General features: G+C 43.3%; 1 protein-coding gene and 1 non-coding gene across 3 annotated transcripts; both read right to left on the reverse strand.

Moving 5' to 3' along the window:
- Positions 1-416: 416 nt before the first annotated feature.
- RNF149 (ring finger protein 149) lies at positions 417-18,118 on the reverse strand. 2 transcript variants are annotated; one of them, XM_053384195.1, is made up of 7 exons: positions 17,545-18,118; positions 12,365-12,615; positions 11,287-11,355; positions 9,042-9,124; positions 8,056-8,152; positions 6,010-6,205; positions 417-5,411 (listed from the first exon to the last, which is right to left on the reverse strand). In XM_053384195.1, exons 1-7 carry the CDS (start codon positions 18,002-18,004, stop codon positions 5,353-5,355), a joined length of 1,215 nt encoding a protein of 404 aa, XP_053240170.1. In that variant the 5' UTR covers positions 18,005-18,118; the 3' UTR covers positions 417-5,352. The 2 variants fall into 2 exon arrangements, with proteins under 2 accessions (XP_053240170.1, XP_053240171.1); XM_053384196.1 differs by lacking the exon at positions 11,287-11,355.
- LOC128413289 (small nucleolar RNA SNORD89) lies at positions 2,781-2,890 on the reverse strand. The gene has a single exon (XR_008330310.1). It is a non-coding gene; the product is annotated as a small nucleolar RNA SNORD89 (small nucleolar RNA).
- Positions 18,119-19,126: the final 1,008 nt, after the last annotated feature.

Genomic DNA, 19,126 nt, shown 5'->3' on the forward strand with positions numbered 1-19,126 from the left:
CAAAATAAGAGCACATTTAAAGAATTCCATGTGTTCCTTTGCAGCAGCACCATTACGTATCTTAACACCTGGTGTCAGGTAGGCACAGCTTGGGGAAAAGCCTTTTAGGTAAAATAAGGTCTATTTTGATTCATGAGCCAGAGGATTCCTATGTCTGCTTTACCATTCTAGTTCATTTTTCCTGACCATAGGGAAAACTTGAGCAGTCTCATCTAGAAAAATCCAGTTGCAACACTTAATAGCTGAAATTATGCTAAGGGAAGGATTTAGAAGTGAGGATGCTGAACATCTATGTTTGGGATAATTCTCATAATTTCACTTACCAGGCAAATGTTGATCTACAAGTGGCTTTTAGATGCAGGCTTAAAAATAAGGAAGGGGAACAGGCTAATGATAGAAATACAGAATGAGCTAAGTACTTTCCACATTTTTATTTATTTATAGAATGTTTTATGCTGCTCTTTAGCCAAAAACGGCTCCCCACAAAGCTTAAAGATCGATGAAGACAGTCCCTGCCCCTAGGCATACAATCTTAAAAGACATGACCAAACAAAAAAGTTGACTAGGGTGGTAGAGGTAATAAACAATGGTAACCAGTTATTCATTGGAAATTTCAAGGAGAACTGATGGACTGAATGCTTACCAGGTAGCAGCTGACAAGAAAGGAGGCTGTCTCCTTCACTGAGTTGTCCTGCTCCTGTCCTCCCTTTGTCGTCAGCTGAAGGAACTACCATTTTTATTTCAGCTCAAGCAAAAGCTTCAATGTGCCCCTCACCCCACCCCTAGAACATTCAGCTCAAAAAAGGATTAAGCACATTGTACCCTGGCAAGATTTTTGGTAACGAAGGGTGCCTTGTTCAATTTTAGTCTGTAACAGCAACTCTCCACAATACAAGTATTCTAAACAGTTACACCGTTTGTGCAGAGATGATGTAGGCAGATTGCTTTTTTAAAAAAAAGAAAACTTGAATTTTGCTTTTAAGAGTGTGTAGCGATTGTTTTATACATGAAACTTGAGCCCCAGTAATTTGCCTTGTAAAATTAAAACCAGGCTCAAGCACAAAACCCTCAATAACCTCAGTTTTGTACAGCAACAAGTCAAACTATTATCAGTAGCTTTCTGTTCCAGAATAATATTAAACTACGTTCCAATAAATGGACACACAGGCCTTTTCAGCTGACAGGACACCACTATAGCAGAAAGGCCCACTTGAAACAGGGCCAGTCAGAAACACTTTTAGTTTGTTTTGCTGCCAACTGTCTTAAAAAACTGGACATTCAAAAGGAGCAAAGTCAGCTTTCGTTATTTCCAACTGGCTTATTTTGGTTTAAGGCAGTTTACCTACTACTGTTCTTCAAGCCTTTTTTTAAGGTGCATTTTAACACACACGTTTTAAATTAAACCCAGTGCCCTATATACAAAATGTCCATGTCTGTCATATGAGACAACACCTGCAGGCAAGTCAATCTTTTTCAGACCACACATGGAATCTTTCTGCCTTAAAATAGTTGAAAGAAGGGATGTCTCACAGATAAAAATTAAGAATGTAGCAGCAGTAAGTCAACGCCGAGTCCGTGCGAGCAAGTTCCAGAAGCGTTTGTCGGGGGGGGGGGGGACACCTAGATGAGAAAAGAAATGAGTTGTCAAAACAATTTCCGTACCACAAGTTAGCAGGAACAATTGTTCAAGTACATAGTTTGTCCAAAGTCAGGGTTGAACGATGATCCAGGGAGCTGTGCTCAACACACAGAAAGGAGAATAAGTGATTTTCACCGTCCCCCACACAGTTCCCTGAAAATTTTGCAAGGAAGAGGGGGAGATCACCACCTCAACTTCTGCAGAGAGGAACCTCTGCTAGATCACAGACCTCTTCCATTCACAGAACAAGCTACAAGGTTTTTCAACTTGGTACCTGAAGAAGGGGACAGGGAAACCTGTTGCCCATCAAAATGTTCCAGGACTACAACTCCCAACAATGCTATCAATGGCTACAGGCCACAAGGGCTACGCTCTGCCTCCACCAGCAGAGATAGGATGCCTCTGAATGCCCTTTTTGCTGGGAATCAATGGCAATCAGGCCCTGCTTGCTTCTGACAGGCACCTGTGGGAGACTCTCTCATACAAGATGGCAGCTGCAAGCCCGGTTTGCATAGCCTGGTCTATAGAAGCAAGTTGGAAGCCCATCCTATTCGAGGATGTCTCCAACCATCAATACACTGCAAGAAAGGAATTTAACACAGCTAAGTCCACTGTTCTAACCTCTGGCCATCTGCCATGCAAGCAGGGACTGATGGGAGTTGGAATCCAGCACCTTTTGGAAGGCCGCAGGTTCCCCCCACCATTGTCTTAAAGTAGTATATGGCCAGCGACAATTAAGGAATTGCTCTAGGAAGAGATGCCTGCAAACAGTGCCTAGGCAGGGGTATTTTGGAACATTAGTCAAGGCAGTCTAATCCTTGGCTTGAATCAGTTGTGGGCCTAAAGATGCTGCTCAAACATAATGGCACCGTCCCACATGCAAGGAGGGAAGGTTTGTACGTTTCCATTATTGGGTTTCCCCAAACTAAAACCCCCAAACCAAGTTTCATGGTCGGCTTGCTGACTTCAGACTTCTCCCATTTAGCGAAAGGGAAGGAGCAAATGCAGAAGCACAAGGTCTGTTACAGATACATCTGAATGCAGCATCTATCCGTACTTAGGCGATTTTGACCATTTGCAGGCAAGAGATAGTCTAATTTTAAGGTTCACATAGCTCTGTCATTTTACTTTGTGTGACGTTACTGAGGTCAGACGAAAAGGTCGCTTCAGGAAGTTTTGTCATCGTGCCTTTTAGAGAGAAAACTGTTAGCAAGCACTGCAATTCGGCCTTTTTTGTCATCACTCCTCAGCAGCACACAAAGCCATACAGAAATTGAACGATTAGCAGCCCATCTCAGAAAAAAACAAACAATTCGAATTGTCCAAGGTCAGATGCTGCGTTCAGATTATATAATTTGCTTCCTTATAATTTACTTTAGATAATTTACCTATATAATTTACATAACTGAGTCTGCTTCCAAGATGCCTGTTTCCTTCCCTCCAATATTGGGCTTTGGGGTGGGGATGGATAAAGATATGGAGAGCAAAAAAGCTAACAGAACAGCTCTAGGATAGGAAATAAATTGCACATAACACAGAAATCATGCCCTGTTGCCATGGGAAACTCTTCCCTTCCCACCAGACACCACCTGCATGTTTCTACACATCTCCCTACAGCCAAGTTTCCAAGATGCTATATTCAGAGAGGAACAGGTAAAGCACATTTAGTGCCTAGCAGCTAGATGTGGACTCCATATTCAAAAACTCTGGTTCACATGCTCCGTTAAGTTTTAATATGACTGTTATTGGCTGCTTTCCCAGACCTTTAAGAAATAAACCCAGGAAGAAACGCAATCATAAACCCAACTCTTTTTACAGGGGGGAAATGTAGTTGGTACTCACCATACTGCTTTCTCCGAGGCAGGTGCTACATTGCAAATGTTAGGAAGGATCTGGAGACTTTCAAGGCACACAAAAAACGACGTCCTGCTTTTTCCGCGATGCTAAGCTGGAGTTGTGATGTGCTGAAAACAACTAACCAAGTAACACTTCCACTTTGTGCTAAGGATGTAGGGAAAGATGAGTGACTGAACAGTTCAAAGGCAGTTCCTTTTTGAAAGCAGCATCCATATTGTTTGAAGACACAGCGAGTAGTCATGGCATGGTCCACTCCATTAAGTGCTGGCTGTAAGATGCAGGCAGGACTCGCAGAGGCCAATTTTAATGCATGACATGTTGGCTGGGCTACTCTCGTCAGAGAAGGTGGCGAGGTCCCCAGAATATTTTGGTAGGATTTCTATCAGAATCTTCACCCTGTTTCTTCCTGCATCTGCCCCCACCCATGTTTGAATTCCTCTTCCCCAAACTTGAAAATACTGAAATTAAATACTGATCCAATTTAAGTACTAGGTTGCATATTTTCTCTGACATTAAAAAAAGCACCTTACCAAATATCTAAGTTTAAACACGGTGCAAAACGTTTCTTACAGACTTGGCGGTATGATTCCGTACATTCATTTATAACTATTAGAATTCTAAAATGTTCATCCAACGCTTAAGAGAACTATAAATACACAATTCACCATTTCCTCTAGAGCTTATTGTATATAGATTTACCTGAAGCAGAGGTAAAAATTAAACAGTGCAGTGGTATCTATTTTGTACACTTCAGGCTTAGTGCTTTTCAACTACTCTAAGGCACAATACTGCTAATCTAGCACAGTAAAAAACCCAGTAACTATATTGTGCAAACCTCTACTTGGAAGCATCTAACAATCCTTTGCATAACAGAAACAATAACTTTACGAACATCTCAGGAATGAATTAAGGTAGAGAAAAATCCAAAAACAGCATACAAAAAAACAACAGTGAAGGGAAAGAGTGGAGAAGAGTTTAAGTTAAATTACTCTCCATGTGCAACATGAACAACTGCTGCACCACTGTGTTTCACAGTCAAAGGCCTTGCGTTGCCCGAGGCACTAATAGATTGCCTGCCAGCTACAATAACTGTGTGGCACACCTTAAAGTTATTGACCTAACAGGCAAATGAAAAAGTCATCAGGTTTTTCGGCAAGCACGTGGCAGAAATTCTCAAAACCATTGGAATACTTTGCAGGTCCATATTATGCACTCAAAACACAATTTTTAAAAAGTAAACCTCAGTGTTGCATATGTGCTATATGTACATTTATCATAAATCACCCACATTTATCTGTTAACCTGTGCAATTTGTACTCCTAGAATTGATCCTGTAATAGCTGTTCTAGCACAGATATTACTTCTGAACTTTTTACTCTTTTTCCAGGGGGAGTTTTCACTTGGGAGCTCCCTTCCTTAACTCGATTTGTGTCCCTACAAACCAAGGGACAAGGAAACCAAGCGAAGAAAGAGAACCTGTTTCTTACAAAAGAAGTTGCAAAGGGAAATCTCCATGGAAAAAGAGCAGCAATCTCAACAAGTGCCAAATGAGCTTTTAAAAAATAGGCCAGTTTTCTAAGTAGCAACAGATATTTTCCCTTCTGGTTCTCACCAAGCCTCCCAAGCTCATAAATTTGTCTCATTTCTCAACTCTCATTTTTGGTCAAAAGAAGGAACTCATACTAGAGTTATTGCATTTTGTATCAGGTATTACTCTTCTTACAAAGCAAAGCCTCTAGTTATTAGCCCTTTTGAAACGTGAATTAGAAAAGTAACACATTTAAGCTAGACACAAGTCCACAGCATTTAAACAAAACAAAATAGACATTTCGCTCCCAGTTCAAACTGTCAAGCTTTCATACAGTGTTTCCATTAGACAGGTGTTCTTCAAGTCGATTATCTCTGCCATCCGTTTCTAGAAAATACATAACATGTTTAATACTCTTTGAGTTCCACTGTCTATAGTATAGAAATTATAACACATGCCTAAAGTGCATCATTTAATTGGGAACCAAGTCATCTAAGCTAAAAACAATTTGCATTAACAAAAGCATCATGGTTTAGCCTTGAAGGCAAATGAATTTTGAATTCCCAAAACATTTATCATAACAATAAACAAACACTATTCAGGGTTATGGACAGTGTCCTAGAAGAAAATATTGTTCTTTCAAGTCAGCCTCTCCTCATCTAAGTTCAGCTTGAGTTTCTATCCTCAAAGAGTGAAACATATATCCCCCCTTTAGTATCATTTCTGTTGATCCATGTTTACAATTGTGTTATGCTCTTCCTGCAGAATGACCACAACAAAGACCTTCATAAAGTATGCAAAAGAGTTTGAGATTAGTGCTCTGATCTACAAAAAACAGCATGGGAACCTCCTTTGATCTGCCCAGCTGAGTGAGATAATCAAGGTTTTTAAGTATATCCACAGTTCAACTTAGATGCTGAATCTGACATCTGGTTTCTAGGATATCAGTTTCTACAAAAAAGAAACATGACATAAGGTTACATACCAAGTAAGGCTGTTCTTTCACCTGCATCCTCTTTTAAACCGTTACTACTTGATGCAGATCCGTTAGCAGAAGATGCTGATAAGTCACTTGTTTCATTTCTGTTCTCTTCTGGCACAGCAATACTCCAGCTCTCAGCCAATATGCTGCCACTTGTTGATTCAGGCATTGCAACTTCTTGTTCATCTGCAGGCCCTCCCTTTAAAGTTGAAGGGGGGGGGAGAAGTGTTAACAAGCAAGACCATGGGTAGGAAAACTAAGGCCTGGGGGCCGGATCTGGCCCAATCGCCTTCTAAAGCCGGCCCGCGAACGGTCTGGGAATCATGGTGTTTTTACATGAGTAGAATGTGTGCTTTTATTTAAAATGCATCTCTGGGTTATTTGTGGGGCATAGGAATTCGTTCATTCCCCCCCCCCCCCATATAGTCTGGCCCCACACAAGGTCTGAGGGACAGTGGACCGGCCCCCTGCTGAAAAGGTTTGCTGACCCCTGAGCAAGACTGTTATTGAAAAGGGGTGGGGGAGAAGGGAAAAGAGATCAAGCTAATGTACCAGGAACACTCTCTCTCTCTCTCTCTCTCTCTCTTTTTTTAACCAAAACTTATAAGCCAATTTCCTAACTCCTTTCACACTGTAACATAGCCAGAAGGCAGGATGGGGCAGAACACATGTATTTCGGTTGGTATTTGCCTGTTCCGGGAGAAAATCGGGGCATGTACCTTTGGGGGTGAGGTCAAACTGCTTTCCCAAGCTCACATGTTGGCACACCGCAGCTATGACCTCCCCCACACTTAATTCTGAAATCAGCAAAACTGCTTTGCCAAATAAATGCACCACCAGGGGCAGCTTTATACACATCTCAACAGTGGTAGCCACTCATTTATAGAAGCACATCCGTTTTCAGGGGACATAGATGAAATTAGCAACTGAGCCGAGCCAAGCTGCTTTTAGACAACTGCCTGTGGTAGCTCAGCAATCACCACACACACATTCCATCTCAGATATCCAGACTGGTGAAACTTCCCAGGGTTGTCAATCAGGGAGAAAAAAACTTCCCCAGCCATGCTAAATGCTATGGACTGAGCATGAAGACCTTTTCAGACCAAACATGGATTCTGCAATAATAATAATAACAACAACAACAACAACAACAACAACAACAACAACAACAACAACAACAACAACAACAACAACATATTTATACCCCACCCATCAGGCTGGACTTCCCCAGCCACTCTGGGCGGCTTCCAAAGAAATATTAAAATACCACAATACATCAAACATTAAAAGCTTCCCTAAAGAGGGCTGCCTTCAGATGTCTTCTAAAAGTCTGGTAGTTGTTCTCTTTGACATCTGGTGGGAGGGTATTCCACAAGGCGGATGCCACTACCGAGAAGGCCCTCGGCGCTGGACCTCAGTGTCCAGGTAGAACGATGGGGGTGGAGACGCTCCTTCAGATATACTGGACCGAGACCGCTTAGGGCTTTAAAGGCCAGCGCCAACACTTTGAATTGTGCTCGGAAACGTATTGGTTCAGGCTCACATCCTAGATGGCTGGAAGAGATTGTAGCGCAGCGGACCTAACTCAATGAGTCTTCTCACTGAGGAGCTGAATGTCTGCCCAACTACAGTGATTTAGGAAATGAGCCACTGGGACAAGAAGGAGCCTGAGCCTTTCTAAAAAGATTTTGTCCTACACAAGGAGAACATATGATGGGGGTGGGGGGGTGGGAGGGGCAAGCTGGTACTTTGCAGTCAGCAGTATTGAGTTTTGATCTTGGTTTGGTTGCTCTTGCCAGATTGTTTCGTCAACATGTACCTAGTTTTCACTGGTGAAGTTCAACGAGACAGATTTCCGGCTTCTGATTATGCAGAATTGAATTGACCATAACAACAGGCACCTTCTCTAGATAAAACCAGCTTGGGCTCCTCCCTGCAAAAAGTAATATGCCGTGGCTGGCTGGATGCTTGGCTGGCGCAGGTATTACCTGGCCCCAAACAGGATGCCTAGAGCCTTATCACAGATTTAGTTACACATTTCCAACCTACCCAATATCCGAGTGCTTTGATGACATCTAGTTTGCACATTGGACACGTTCTGTGTTCCAGCAGCCAGGGATCGAGGCAATGCCTGTGAAAGACGTGCCTGAAGAGACATCGTAGTTTTTGAAATCAAATATAAGGGCTGTTCTTTTATGCAATGAAATTTGGCAAAATTAAAGGAACAAAAAGCTTATCTAAAGCAAAACTTCGATAAGGCAGCATTGCAGCATTTGCTGAGCAGGCCGAAAACAATCCCCACCTTGACAAGATCCAGGGTAACTATGCAATTCAATCTCCCGCACAAATTAAATCTGTAGTTAATAGTGGCGCACGGACCACTGAATGACTGTATGGGGTTGCGCCTGGGGGGTGGTCTGGAAATTTCAGCTAGCACAGAATGCTGTGGCTTGGCAGCTGAATGAGGCCCCGTATTATCAGCATATAATGCCTCCCTTTGAAGGATCTGATCTGGCTGCTAATTTGCTAGCAAGTCAAGATAGATATTGGTAGAGAGATATATATCCCTAAAAAACTTAGGACCTGGTAATTTGAGAAGCTGCCATCTCCCATAGTGCCCTATTCAATCCCCGAACTGGGCAAGACCCTTCTGCTGGCAGCACATGCCCCTGAGGTTGGTTTTGACAATCTACTCCTAACAGGGCATTTCAATGTGGTGGCACCCACTTCATGGAACCCACCCTGGACAACTTGTCAGGAAATGCTGTCCAGCAACCTCAAGTTCCTCATCCCTGTTTTTAGGGCACAGAAGTTGGAAGAACTGAACGAATGCCTCCCTATCACCAGCATTGTACAAAACAAGAATGCATTACCTGCAAGTTTATAGGTTTGAATGAAAAATAAATCAAAAAGCTACTGTGTATTTATTTTTCTCCAATCTTAAAAACACTGGGGACTCGATTTTTTTTTAATGAGTTTTGTTAAATAGTTCCCAAGTAATGATACCCCACTGAAGCAAATTTTAATAAGCTTACTTGCAAGGCAGGATTCGAACGATATCCTTTGGTTTGTAGTTTTCAATGCATACAGCGCAATTTTCAGCATCGACATTCAAGCCCTTTAGAAGAACAAAAGTATAGTTAATGTTGAAGTTAAGCCTTGCACAACTTTGTTAAATAAAGGTACTATAAGTATCCAAGTCTTCTGCAGCCATTTCTTTGAAAATAAGCAGGGAAGAAATTCAGATACCAGGACAAGAAATTCTAAAGAAATGCAACGTTACAGAGCACACAAATGATACAAAAAGACTAACTTAATCTGAAATACCATGTTAAGAATATAAAGCAAATATCTTTGCATCTGCAAAGCGGCCAACTCAAATTCTAAATGTTGAAATACCATAACAGATTACAAAAATTGGCTGGAAAATAGTGAGCTGATCAATTTCAAGCCAAGTGAAAATACAGCAAGCTACATGTATGGAATACAGGTATTCCATACAGGTCTTACCTGAAATTCCCACTGATACTCAAATAGGGTGAGACTTATGTTAGAATATTTGTAGTTTCTAAGTCAGGAGCAGAAATCAAGTAAACCAAATTATTCAGGACGCTGGACTATAAATTTCAGCCACAACCAATATATGTTGCTTGGCATCAGCAGATTTGGCCAACTTAGCTATATATATATATATATATATATATATATATATATATATATATGCATTTATTTTATGCAATCTCTTAAGCCACTCATATACGGTTCACGTGATGATCAGGACACTTGTTGCTAAAATACATAGCTATAAAATGGTTTAACTCGGCCAAGTAGCAACAGCAAGACTTTTGCTGCTATTGGCTCTGCCCAGAGAAACCTATTAACTCTGTTTGGGCAATTATGAACACTCTGCTGTAAGTATCCAGGCGTGGCTCAGTCATATTAGCATTTGGTATCAGTTAGATCATCTTCACAAATTATTGCAAAGTCCAACTGATATTATTATATTACTGTGTTAGTGCCAGAAATTCAGAGCAGTTCCCATAACTAAGAACAATTAGGTACAATTTTGTATTTGTGTGCCTTCTTGTACAATTATGTGGTGCACTGAACAAATTATAGACTCATGACCTAGGGTTTTAGAGCAAACAAGAACATGAGACTCCCTTTCTCAGAAACAGTGTGGTTGTTTTGGTTTTTTTAAAAAATGATACTTTTGGCATGCCTAAGACCTTGGGTTTGCATTCTGGAATGCTTGTTCTATTATTATTGTTCTGTTTTTGCCATATCAGACTTTTTTAAACAAGCTCATTGGTTTCAGAAGCAGCTTACAATGTGTCATCACAAGCTGTTATTGATGCAGTTCCCTTGGGTGTATGGAGCAACCAATGAGATTCTACATACACCTACCCGTGTATGTAACCAGGCAAAGGAAGTTCACAGAATCACAGAACTGAGGAGTTGGAAGGGACATGAGGGTCATTTAATATAATAATAATAATAATAATAATAATAATAATTATTATTATTATTATTATTATTATTATTATTATTAATACCCACCATTCCCGGTTCAGAAAACCAGGCTCAGGGCAGCTAATAACAAATCTAAAACACTTAATTGATGCAACAAAAAACAGCATGAAATATAGTATAAAACGTGAATAACAATAAATTCAGAATTCAAAAATCAATTTAGGGGGAAAATCCATCCAATAAACATTAGATGATCACCAGGGCTAGCTGGCTAAATTAGTCCTATTTGGGCCAGCGAGGAGACCAGGGGAGAATTAGCTGTGGGATCCCAGAGCGGGTAATCTTCATAAAAAGGGGAGGGGGAGGGAAGGCTAAGTTCAAATTGAAAGCCAGGCAGAGCAGCTCTGTCTTACAGGCCCTGCGGAAGGAAGTTAAATCCTGCAGGGCCCTGGTCTCATGGGACAGAGCATTCCACCAGGTCAGAGCCATCACTGAGAAGGCCCTGGCCCTGGTGGATAATCTGATTTCCTTAGGGCCCAGGACCTCTAAACTGTGATTATTCATGGACCTTAAGGTCCTCTGCGGGGCATACCAGGAGAGGCGGTCCTGTAAATACGAGGTCCCTAAGCCCAATTTAGTTCAATCCCCTGTAAAGCAGGAATATTCTGCCCATTTTTGGGCTCAAACCCATGACCCTAAGAATAAGAGTCTCATGCTCTTCTGACCAAGCCATCTTATTTCATTTCATTTTAAAGAAACTCTGCTAATGGAAGATGTTTCCATCTACATTAGTCTGATTGACATTACCTTATCTTCATGCTTTACAATATGCAGTGGAAGCTGGCCAATTGCTTTTATGGTTTCTTCTCTATGGCCCTAAAAAACAACAACACCATACACACAACCAATTCAATCAGTAGTGCATATTTAAATGAGATTATATGAGAAACTGAAGGAATGGGTTTCCCAAACCCAAAACTGACTGTGCAGGCAGTTTGAAACGGGCACCAAAATCCCTATTTTTCCTTAGCTAAAATCCATTAACTTGAGCTCTGAGTCAATGTATAAACAAAAACCCGGCTGTATAAACAAGTGCTCAGAGCCCTCTCCTTTATCAGCTCGTGACAGCAAGGATGACCTTGGCTGTTCCAGTGGAGTAGGGATGACATGTCTAGGTCTTATCTTACATCCTGACGCACAGACCTAGTCCGGGAATAGCGCCAGAGTGTGTTCTTGGAGTTGGTTACCTCTTGCTCCAAGATAAGAGTAGGAACAGGAATACCCTTTTATGGTCAGAAGTACAGGAAGGAATACCCTTTTATGGTTAAGAATACCGGAGCAGGAACATATGTGATGTCACCCTGTGTGTATAGGCTGATGTGGTTGGATTCCTGGGGAAGGAGGGAGAGGGTGCCTGAAATTTCTCATTTCTTTGGACTTGCTGTGGACACACCACACAGGTGCCTTTCTGCTGTTCCGGAAAGCAGAAATAAAGAACTCTTTCTCTGAACCAACCCTCGGTGTCATTTGACTTCCTTCCTCCTGTCCGGGAGCAACGCAGACCCAATCGGTGAACTCCAATAAGGCTACAAAACCACCTGAGATGCTGAGTAATCTAACAACTCACTTATCCAAGATCTAAGGGTTCCTTTAACTGAAAGGCACAAAAGCAATCCTGCACCTATGTTGGCCCAGTGTTAACACATGAAATGGGAATGTGCACAGGATATTGGCAAATGTGCAATATGCACATGAAGGTAAGACTCAGATCAAAACCATTGCAACAGTGCTTCTCTCTATGCCAAGCACAGGAATCGCAGCCCTAATTACAAGCAAACATTTTTCACTACAGAAATTGAAGAATAAAAATCACCCATGTAATTACCTGGTTTCTAAAATGCGATCCACTATAGAGGAAGCGCTGTATATAAAAAAATATAAGCCATGCCAACGATATGATCATCATGGTGATAAATGCAATCGATACAAATACAACAGACTGTCCACTGATATATTCTTGCATGTGTTGCTTGCCAACACCAATAGACATCCTCACTGGTATCCCTCTTCGCACCAGTTCCAAGATCTCCATGCCTTTGGGATATCCAACCATAATTACAACTGCATTGCCAGTACCTGTCAAGGGAAAGAAAAACAGGAGTCATGTGGGCTCTTGCACAACTTTTTTTATTCTCTGTATGAAATCCAGGCAACCTTACATAAAGTACACAAGAAGTAATTTTGCTGTAGTTTTTCCTTCAAGATCCCACCCAGCATGTTGTTGGATATGATGCAAGAATAAGTCCTACAACTGCCATGCTCTCCCCCTTATAATAGAGAAAACAAAGTCTTAAATTATAATAAAATCTTAGAATCCAGGAATCTTTTCACTCTAGACATTCTGTGGCGTTCATCTCCTGACATGTCCTCCTTCTATTTGAGGGTTATCAAGATTCCCACGTGCCAATTTGTGGTTGTTGGGTTTTTTTGGCGGGGGGAGGGTACTGTCTTCTGTTTGTAATATTTTGTATTTCATCTTATTTCATTCTATGCCACTTTGGTAAATTCTTGTTGTGAAATGGTTTATAAATCTGCAATCAAGAGACATGTGGACCATAAGAGTGTCTTGATAGTTGAGTTTTCCTCTCTACTAAACCCTTGAGCTCCTTGAGATTGCCATACCCGACAGCCCAAGCAAGATTACACATAAGGATGAGAGGCCATATCATGCATAAATTTAGCTTGAGATTAAGATTCGTTTTGAAAATATAAATACAATGAATGATGGTGAATAGACCTGTGATGTAACTATGTTTACTTGCCACCCACCTGTTCCCAAACTTTAAATAGCATGCACTTGGGCTCAACTTTTACTGTGCTTCCTATATGTATGCTTAAAACCCAGAAGAGGAGGAATAAGATCAACAGCATTGTTTTGCTATAAGTAAGCCAATAAGAAAAACATCCCTCCTCCACATTAAGTTTGTAACTGACAATATTCTGATTTTGCAAATGCTTCAACACTGACTAAAGTGATTGCAGACACTGCAACTGCAATAACTAATTTCACAACACAGAGAAGGGCTGCGTTCGAGAAAAGAAAAATATATAGTGCATATAAACAGTTCCAGTGACCTACTTTTAAGAAGCAGTTTTGTATCTTGGCCTCTTAAGTTATCAGGATGTCAATCAGGATGCTCAAATGTTGCAATCCAGAGATGCTACATGTTTGTTTTTAATCAAAGAAGAAACAGGCCATTCATGATTCAACCACGCTTCCCTTAACCAGTTCCTCCATTTATCAGCCTTCCTCATCTCCAATTTCCATATATGTAGCATTTGGGGCTTGGGGAAGAGAACTTCATACTTCTCTACTCATGAAACTCTGGCCTCAGGGCTACAAGCTAGGCATCAACCAACCACGTGCAATTCCCCCACCCCACAAAAGTCAGGACAGAAGAAGAGGTCCCACACAAAAAGGCCATGGGAAACAATCCGTGTGTAGACATAGACTCCAGTTTTGCTTCTGGGTCCAATTCAAAGTGCTGGCGACTAGTACACAAACTGCTAAGAGCCACATTGGTAAAGGTAAAGGACCCCTGAACGGTTAAGTCCAGCCAAAGGCACCTATGGGGTTGCGGCACTCATCTCGCTCTATAGGCCGAGGGAGCAGGCATTGGTCCACAGACAGCTTTCCAGGTCATGTGGGCAGCATGACTAAACCGCTACTGGTGCACGGAGGACCGTGACGAGTGCCAGAGCGCACAGAAACGCCATTTACCTTCCCGCCGCAGAAGTACCCATTTATCTACTTGCACTGGTGTGCTTTCGAACTGCTAGGTTGGCAGGAGCTGGGACCGAGCAACGGGAGCTCACCCAGGATTCAAACTGCCGACCTTCCGATTGGCAATCCCAAGAGGCTCAGTGGTTTAGACTACAGCGCCACCCGCGTCCCTTAGAGCCACATTACCAGAATCTGAAGGACCACCTCCTCCCATGGAGATCTGCCCGTAGCAGATAATCTTTGAAAGCCCTATTATATGTCAGCCTACCATCGAAATTTCACTTGGGAATAATACAGATCAGGGCAAGCACCTTGGCTATGAAATCCCCACTAGGAATGCTATGCTGCCCTGTAACTTTTAGACTGGATGCGAAAACATTTTCTTATTTCTCTTGGTGTTTGATCTTATATTTAATGTTTTAACTCTGCCGTCCTTGGCTTTGGATGTTGTGCTTTTATTCTATTATTGCTGTGTAGTTTTCTTTCTTTTCTGAATGGCACCCAAGCTGGTTTTCCTGTGTCCTCCTTCAACCCAATATGCATCAAAAGTGCACCTGTATGTTACTAGGCTTCTATTGTACATGATGCCCCCATCTGCTCATGCAATCTGGCTCCATTATGTCTTGCTTTCAACAAGCCACAGAGTTTTTTAAATACTTAGGAAACCTGAAATATTGCTGCGATGAATCATACATATGCAGTCTCCTTGAGGCTGTTTTCCCCAAACGATTCTTGCAATCACTTCATATGCTGCTTTCCACTCCATTACACCAAAATGCACCCAAGAAGAGGTTTTATACTTGTCCTCACACAAAAAATACATTAGTTATAAAATCATGCTCAGCATCTTTATGCAGGTCATTTTGAGTACAGCACATTTATTTCTGAATGCTGATGGAATGCTGTGTCCTATAAAAGCGCACATAGTATCTGCCTGCTAAGGCTTCTTTCCTGCACCTCTTGTATAATTGCACAAGCTACAAAGCCAAAAAAATATTCAGAGGAACTTGCAAACAGGTAGCAGCCATACAGGATGTGGATCCAGGAAGCTACTGTGTTTTGAAATAACTAGATCCAAACAACTTGCTTTTCAGTTTATTTGGTGTTTTATACAGAAGCACTGACCATTTTCTCTTTCAGCTACAGTGGTACCTCGGTTTAAGAACAGTCCACTTTAAGAACGATTTGGTTTGTGAACTCTGCAAAACCGGAAGTAATGTCCCGGTTTGCAAACTTTACCTCTGTCTAAGAACGGAAGCCTAACGTTGTAACGGCACTGGCGGCAGGAGGCCTCATTAGGGAAAGCGCGCCTCGGTTTAAGAACGGTTTCGGTTTAAGAACGGACTTCCGGAACGGATTAAGTTTGTAAACCGAGGTACCACTTTATCTGAAAAGTCCTATATCACATTTTCATAATAGGGAACAATACAACTTTGTAGGCATCTTTGTTCAGCATCTTCATTTCCTTGCTCCTCCCCACAGCTGCTCTTGTTTCTGTGTCAAACCTGCTAAACCAAATCACATCTCCAAACAAACCTGCTGTACAAGCTCAGCCCCGTTCCTATTTCCAGAGACTTGGCAAATGATCCCTGAGTAAGGAGTTTACCTTCCCTTAAACCTGGCGTAACTTTTGCACAGCTTCCGTTGCTCCTCTTGGTTCACTGCTAAGAAGTATTATTATTATTATTATTTAAATATCGTCCTATACCCGGAGGTCTTAGGGCGGTTTACAGTATGCACTCCTGATTATGTAGCTCAGTAGTAAAGTACTTTCTAGTTTGAGGTTTTTTAGGTTTCCATTTCCATGCTAAGAAGTTAATGGGGGGGGGGCGGGGGGGCGGGAAATAAAAATTATGCACAGTATACAGAAATACATTTTTATTCTTGCACAATAACTAGGACCTGGATTCTGGACAGACAAAAGGAAGTATTTCTTCACACAGAGCGTAATTACTTTATGGGATTCATTGTCACAAGATGCAGCAACAGCCTACACTCATGTTTAAAGGTAAAGGGTAAAGGGACCCCTGACCATTAGGTCCAGTCGTGGACGACTCTGGGGTTGCGGCGCTCATCTCGCTTTATTGGCCGAGGGAGCCGGCGTACAGCTTCCGGGTCATGCGGCCAGCATGACTAAGCCGCTTCTGGCGAACCAGAGCAGCGCACAGAAACGCTGTTTACCTCCCCGCCGGAGCAGTACCTATTTATCTACTTGCACTTTGAAGTGCTTTCGAACTGCTAGGTTGGCAGGAACACTCACGTTTAGGTGGTTTTAAAAGAACGCTAAACAAATTATTGGTGGATAAGTCGAATAATGGCTGTAAGAAACGATGGCTACACAGAACTTCCATATTCAAAGGCAAGAATGTGTACACACTGCCTTTAAAGCACATTTGAAGCACTGTAGTTGGTTAAGGTTTGCTGGGAATTGTAACTTTATGAAGGAAAAACTATAGTGCCCAGAATTCTTTTGGAGATGTGCCTCAAAAGTGCTTTAAAGATATAGTACGTCCACAGCAGTGTGCCACTGAAAACCAGTTGCTAAGATCAGCAACTGGCAAAGGCTTCATCCCTGGAGTCATTCAATTGACAACCGTGTGGCACTGTGAGAAGCATGAGAGGAACAGGTCCACATCCCCACCCTTTAAACCTCACTGGTAGGTCTTGGGCCAGTCACTGTATCACCAAAACCTACTTCACAGGGAAATGATAAAGACAAAATAAGGGGGGGGGGCAATCATTGCACCTTGAGCTTCTTGGAGGAAAGAAAAGGATAGAAAAGAAACAAAGAAACAAACACAAACCAAGGCTGCCTTTGGTTTGATGCAACAGAGCTAATTTGTTCTTACTCAAGTCAACTTCTGCTGCTCCACATGTGCAGCCATAGATGTGAGGGATGCTTGGTCCAAACTAAGCCCCTGCCTACACAAACGAGGTAGTAAAACAGACCATCCCTACAGGTGGCGGAGAGAACTTTTTGAAGATGTTCTCTGAAAACAAGCACAATACAGACTGGGCAGACTGGGCCAGAGGAGTGTGTGCTTTCACATGGGACTCAAAAGTAGCATTCACCACCTGTGCACAGCCTGTGGCACTGCCTGCCACACGGCACACCACACCAGCCCTAAATTTATACGGCACTTGCTTCCAGGGAAGTTTTCTGCAGCCTTGTTCCACTTTAGATGTGAATACACCATGCGCCAAACCCCAGAGGTCCCCCCACTCCAAGCTTACCCGAGTTGCCACTTCCCAAACTCTTCTTCCCTTTCAGCATCACTCACCGTAATTATAGGACATGGTCAGGGTGGAGTTGCCGAACCTGGGCTCGTTGTAGATCACCACGGCAGCCGCCCGCTTCCTCATGGCGTTGGCGATTTTGTCCTTCAAGCTGCAGCCCCCGTGCGCCACCAGAGCGATCCACGGCGGAGGCGTCCCCGCGAATTGCGGTCCGGGCGGCCTGGGGATCTCGTAGTCGATCCCCGGCGCGCAGCCTTCCATGTGGCGGCTGCTCCCCGCTCCGCCGCGGGGGATGCCCACCAGGCCTTGCGCGTTGTCCTTGGGCGAGCCGTCGCCGTAGCGGCCGCTCTCGGTGCTCTCCTGCACCGTGCGGTTGGTGCCGGGCTCGGTGTACATGGTGGTCACCCAGGCCGTGTACCACACCAGGGACCAGGCCACCCGCGGGCACCCCACCGCCGCCAGCGCCAGCAGCAGAGGCAGCGCCACGCGGCGCAACAGCACCATGGCAAACCCGACACGCGCGCGCGCTTGGCGAATGGAGCGCCCAGCCCGCCTGCACCGAAAGGCGGCAGCGCCGGCGCGAGCGGCAACCTCCGCGTTCCCGCCCCTTCCTTCCTTCCTTCCTTCCTTCCCTGGGAGGCGGCCCGGCTCGGCCGCCCGCCCGCCCCGGCCAGGAGAAAGGCAAAGAGGCGGGGACTCGGCGGCCAGGCCTCCTTCCTGCGTCCAAGCAAAGCCGTCCTCTTTCCTTCCCTCATAAATGCAGCCTGGCGCGCGCGCTCGTTTGGGAACCGCCCCCTTCCCCAGGGGAGAAAGCAAAGGGCTGCGCGCGCGCCCAGGCAACCCCAGCCCTGTCTACTCAGGAGTCGTCCATGAATTCAGTCCAGCTCGCGCCCAAGTGTGTAGGATCGCAGCCTAAAACTGCAGTCCCGACACACCTGGGAGTAAGCCTCGTTGAATTCAATAGGGCTCTCTTCTGGATTGGTATGATCAGGATAAGAAGAATAATTATTATTATTCCTGATTAATACCCCACCCATCTGGCTGGGTTTTCCCAGCCACGCTGGGTGGCTCCCAACAAAATATTAAAAACAAAAGATCAAACATTAAATACTTATCATGTTGTCCCTTGGGCTGTATACATGATATATGTTTAAATAATAAATCAATTTCCCCTTTCCCAAGTATGTTGGGTACTGTAGTTTATCCATCAGAGCTACAACTCCCAACCTTTCCAAACTACAGTTCTCAGGATTCTTCGTTGTGGGTGGGGTGGGAGAGATGTTCTTTTGTTATGTGGCACTTGGTTCCTGGCGTCTGTCCTTTAAGGGTGCTGGCAATTGTAACTGTGAGGCGATAACTCTTTTCCAGGACTCTTGGCGACATCATGTACTTTAAATGTATGGTGTGGATGTATCTGTAACATTTAATTGGGGGTGGGGTGGGGAATATGCTAGAAATGAGTATCTCTAGGTAAGATTATGGCAATATGTTAGGCATGGCCTGCCTCTGAAAATGTTCAAAAACTTCAGCTGTTGCAGCTAGTTCACTCCATCTTCTTCACAATGTAGACAGTTGCTGGGAAGCGAAAATCGGGAGACTGCTGCTGTGCTTGTGGGCTTCCTGTGG

The sequence above is a fragment of the Podarcis raffonei genome, chromosome 4 (genome assembly GCF_027172205.1).
Source record: "Podarcis raffonei isolate rPodRaf1 chromosome 4, rPodRaf1.pri, whole genome shotgun sequence".
Classification (NCBI taxonomy): domain Eukaryota; kingdom Metazoa; phylum Chordata; class Lepidosauria; order Squamata; family Lacertidae; genus Podarcis; species Podarcis raffonei.

Excerpts from the sequence above, each read along its gene's own strand:
- RNF149 (XM_053384195.1), bottom strand. The coding sequence starts at position 18,004 with ATGGTGCTGTTGCGCCGCGTGGCGCTGCCTCTGCTGCTGGCGCTGGCG. Across the intron at positions 12,616-17,544 it reads GACCATGTCCTATAATTACG|GTACTGGCAATGCAGTTGTA; the intron begins GTGAGTGATGCT and ends TTCCCTTGACAG. Across the intron at positions 8,153-9,041 it reads GTTCGAATCCTGCCTTGCAA|GCACGTCTTTCACAGGCATT; the intron begins GTAAGCTTATTA and ends ATGTCTCTTCAG.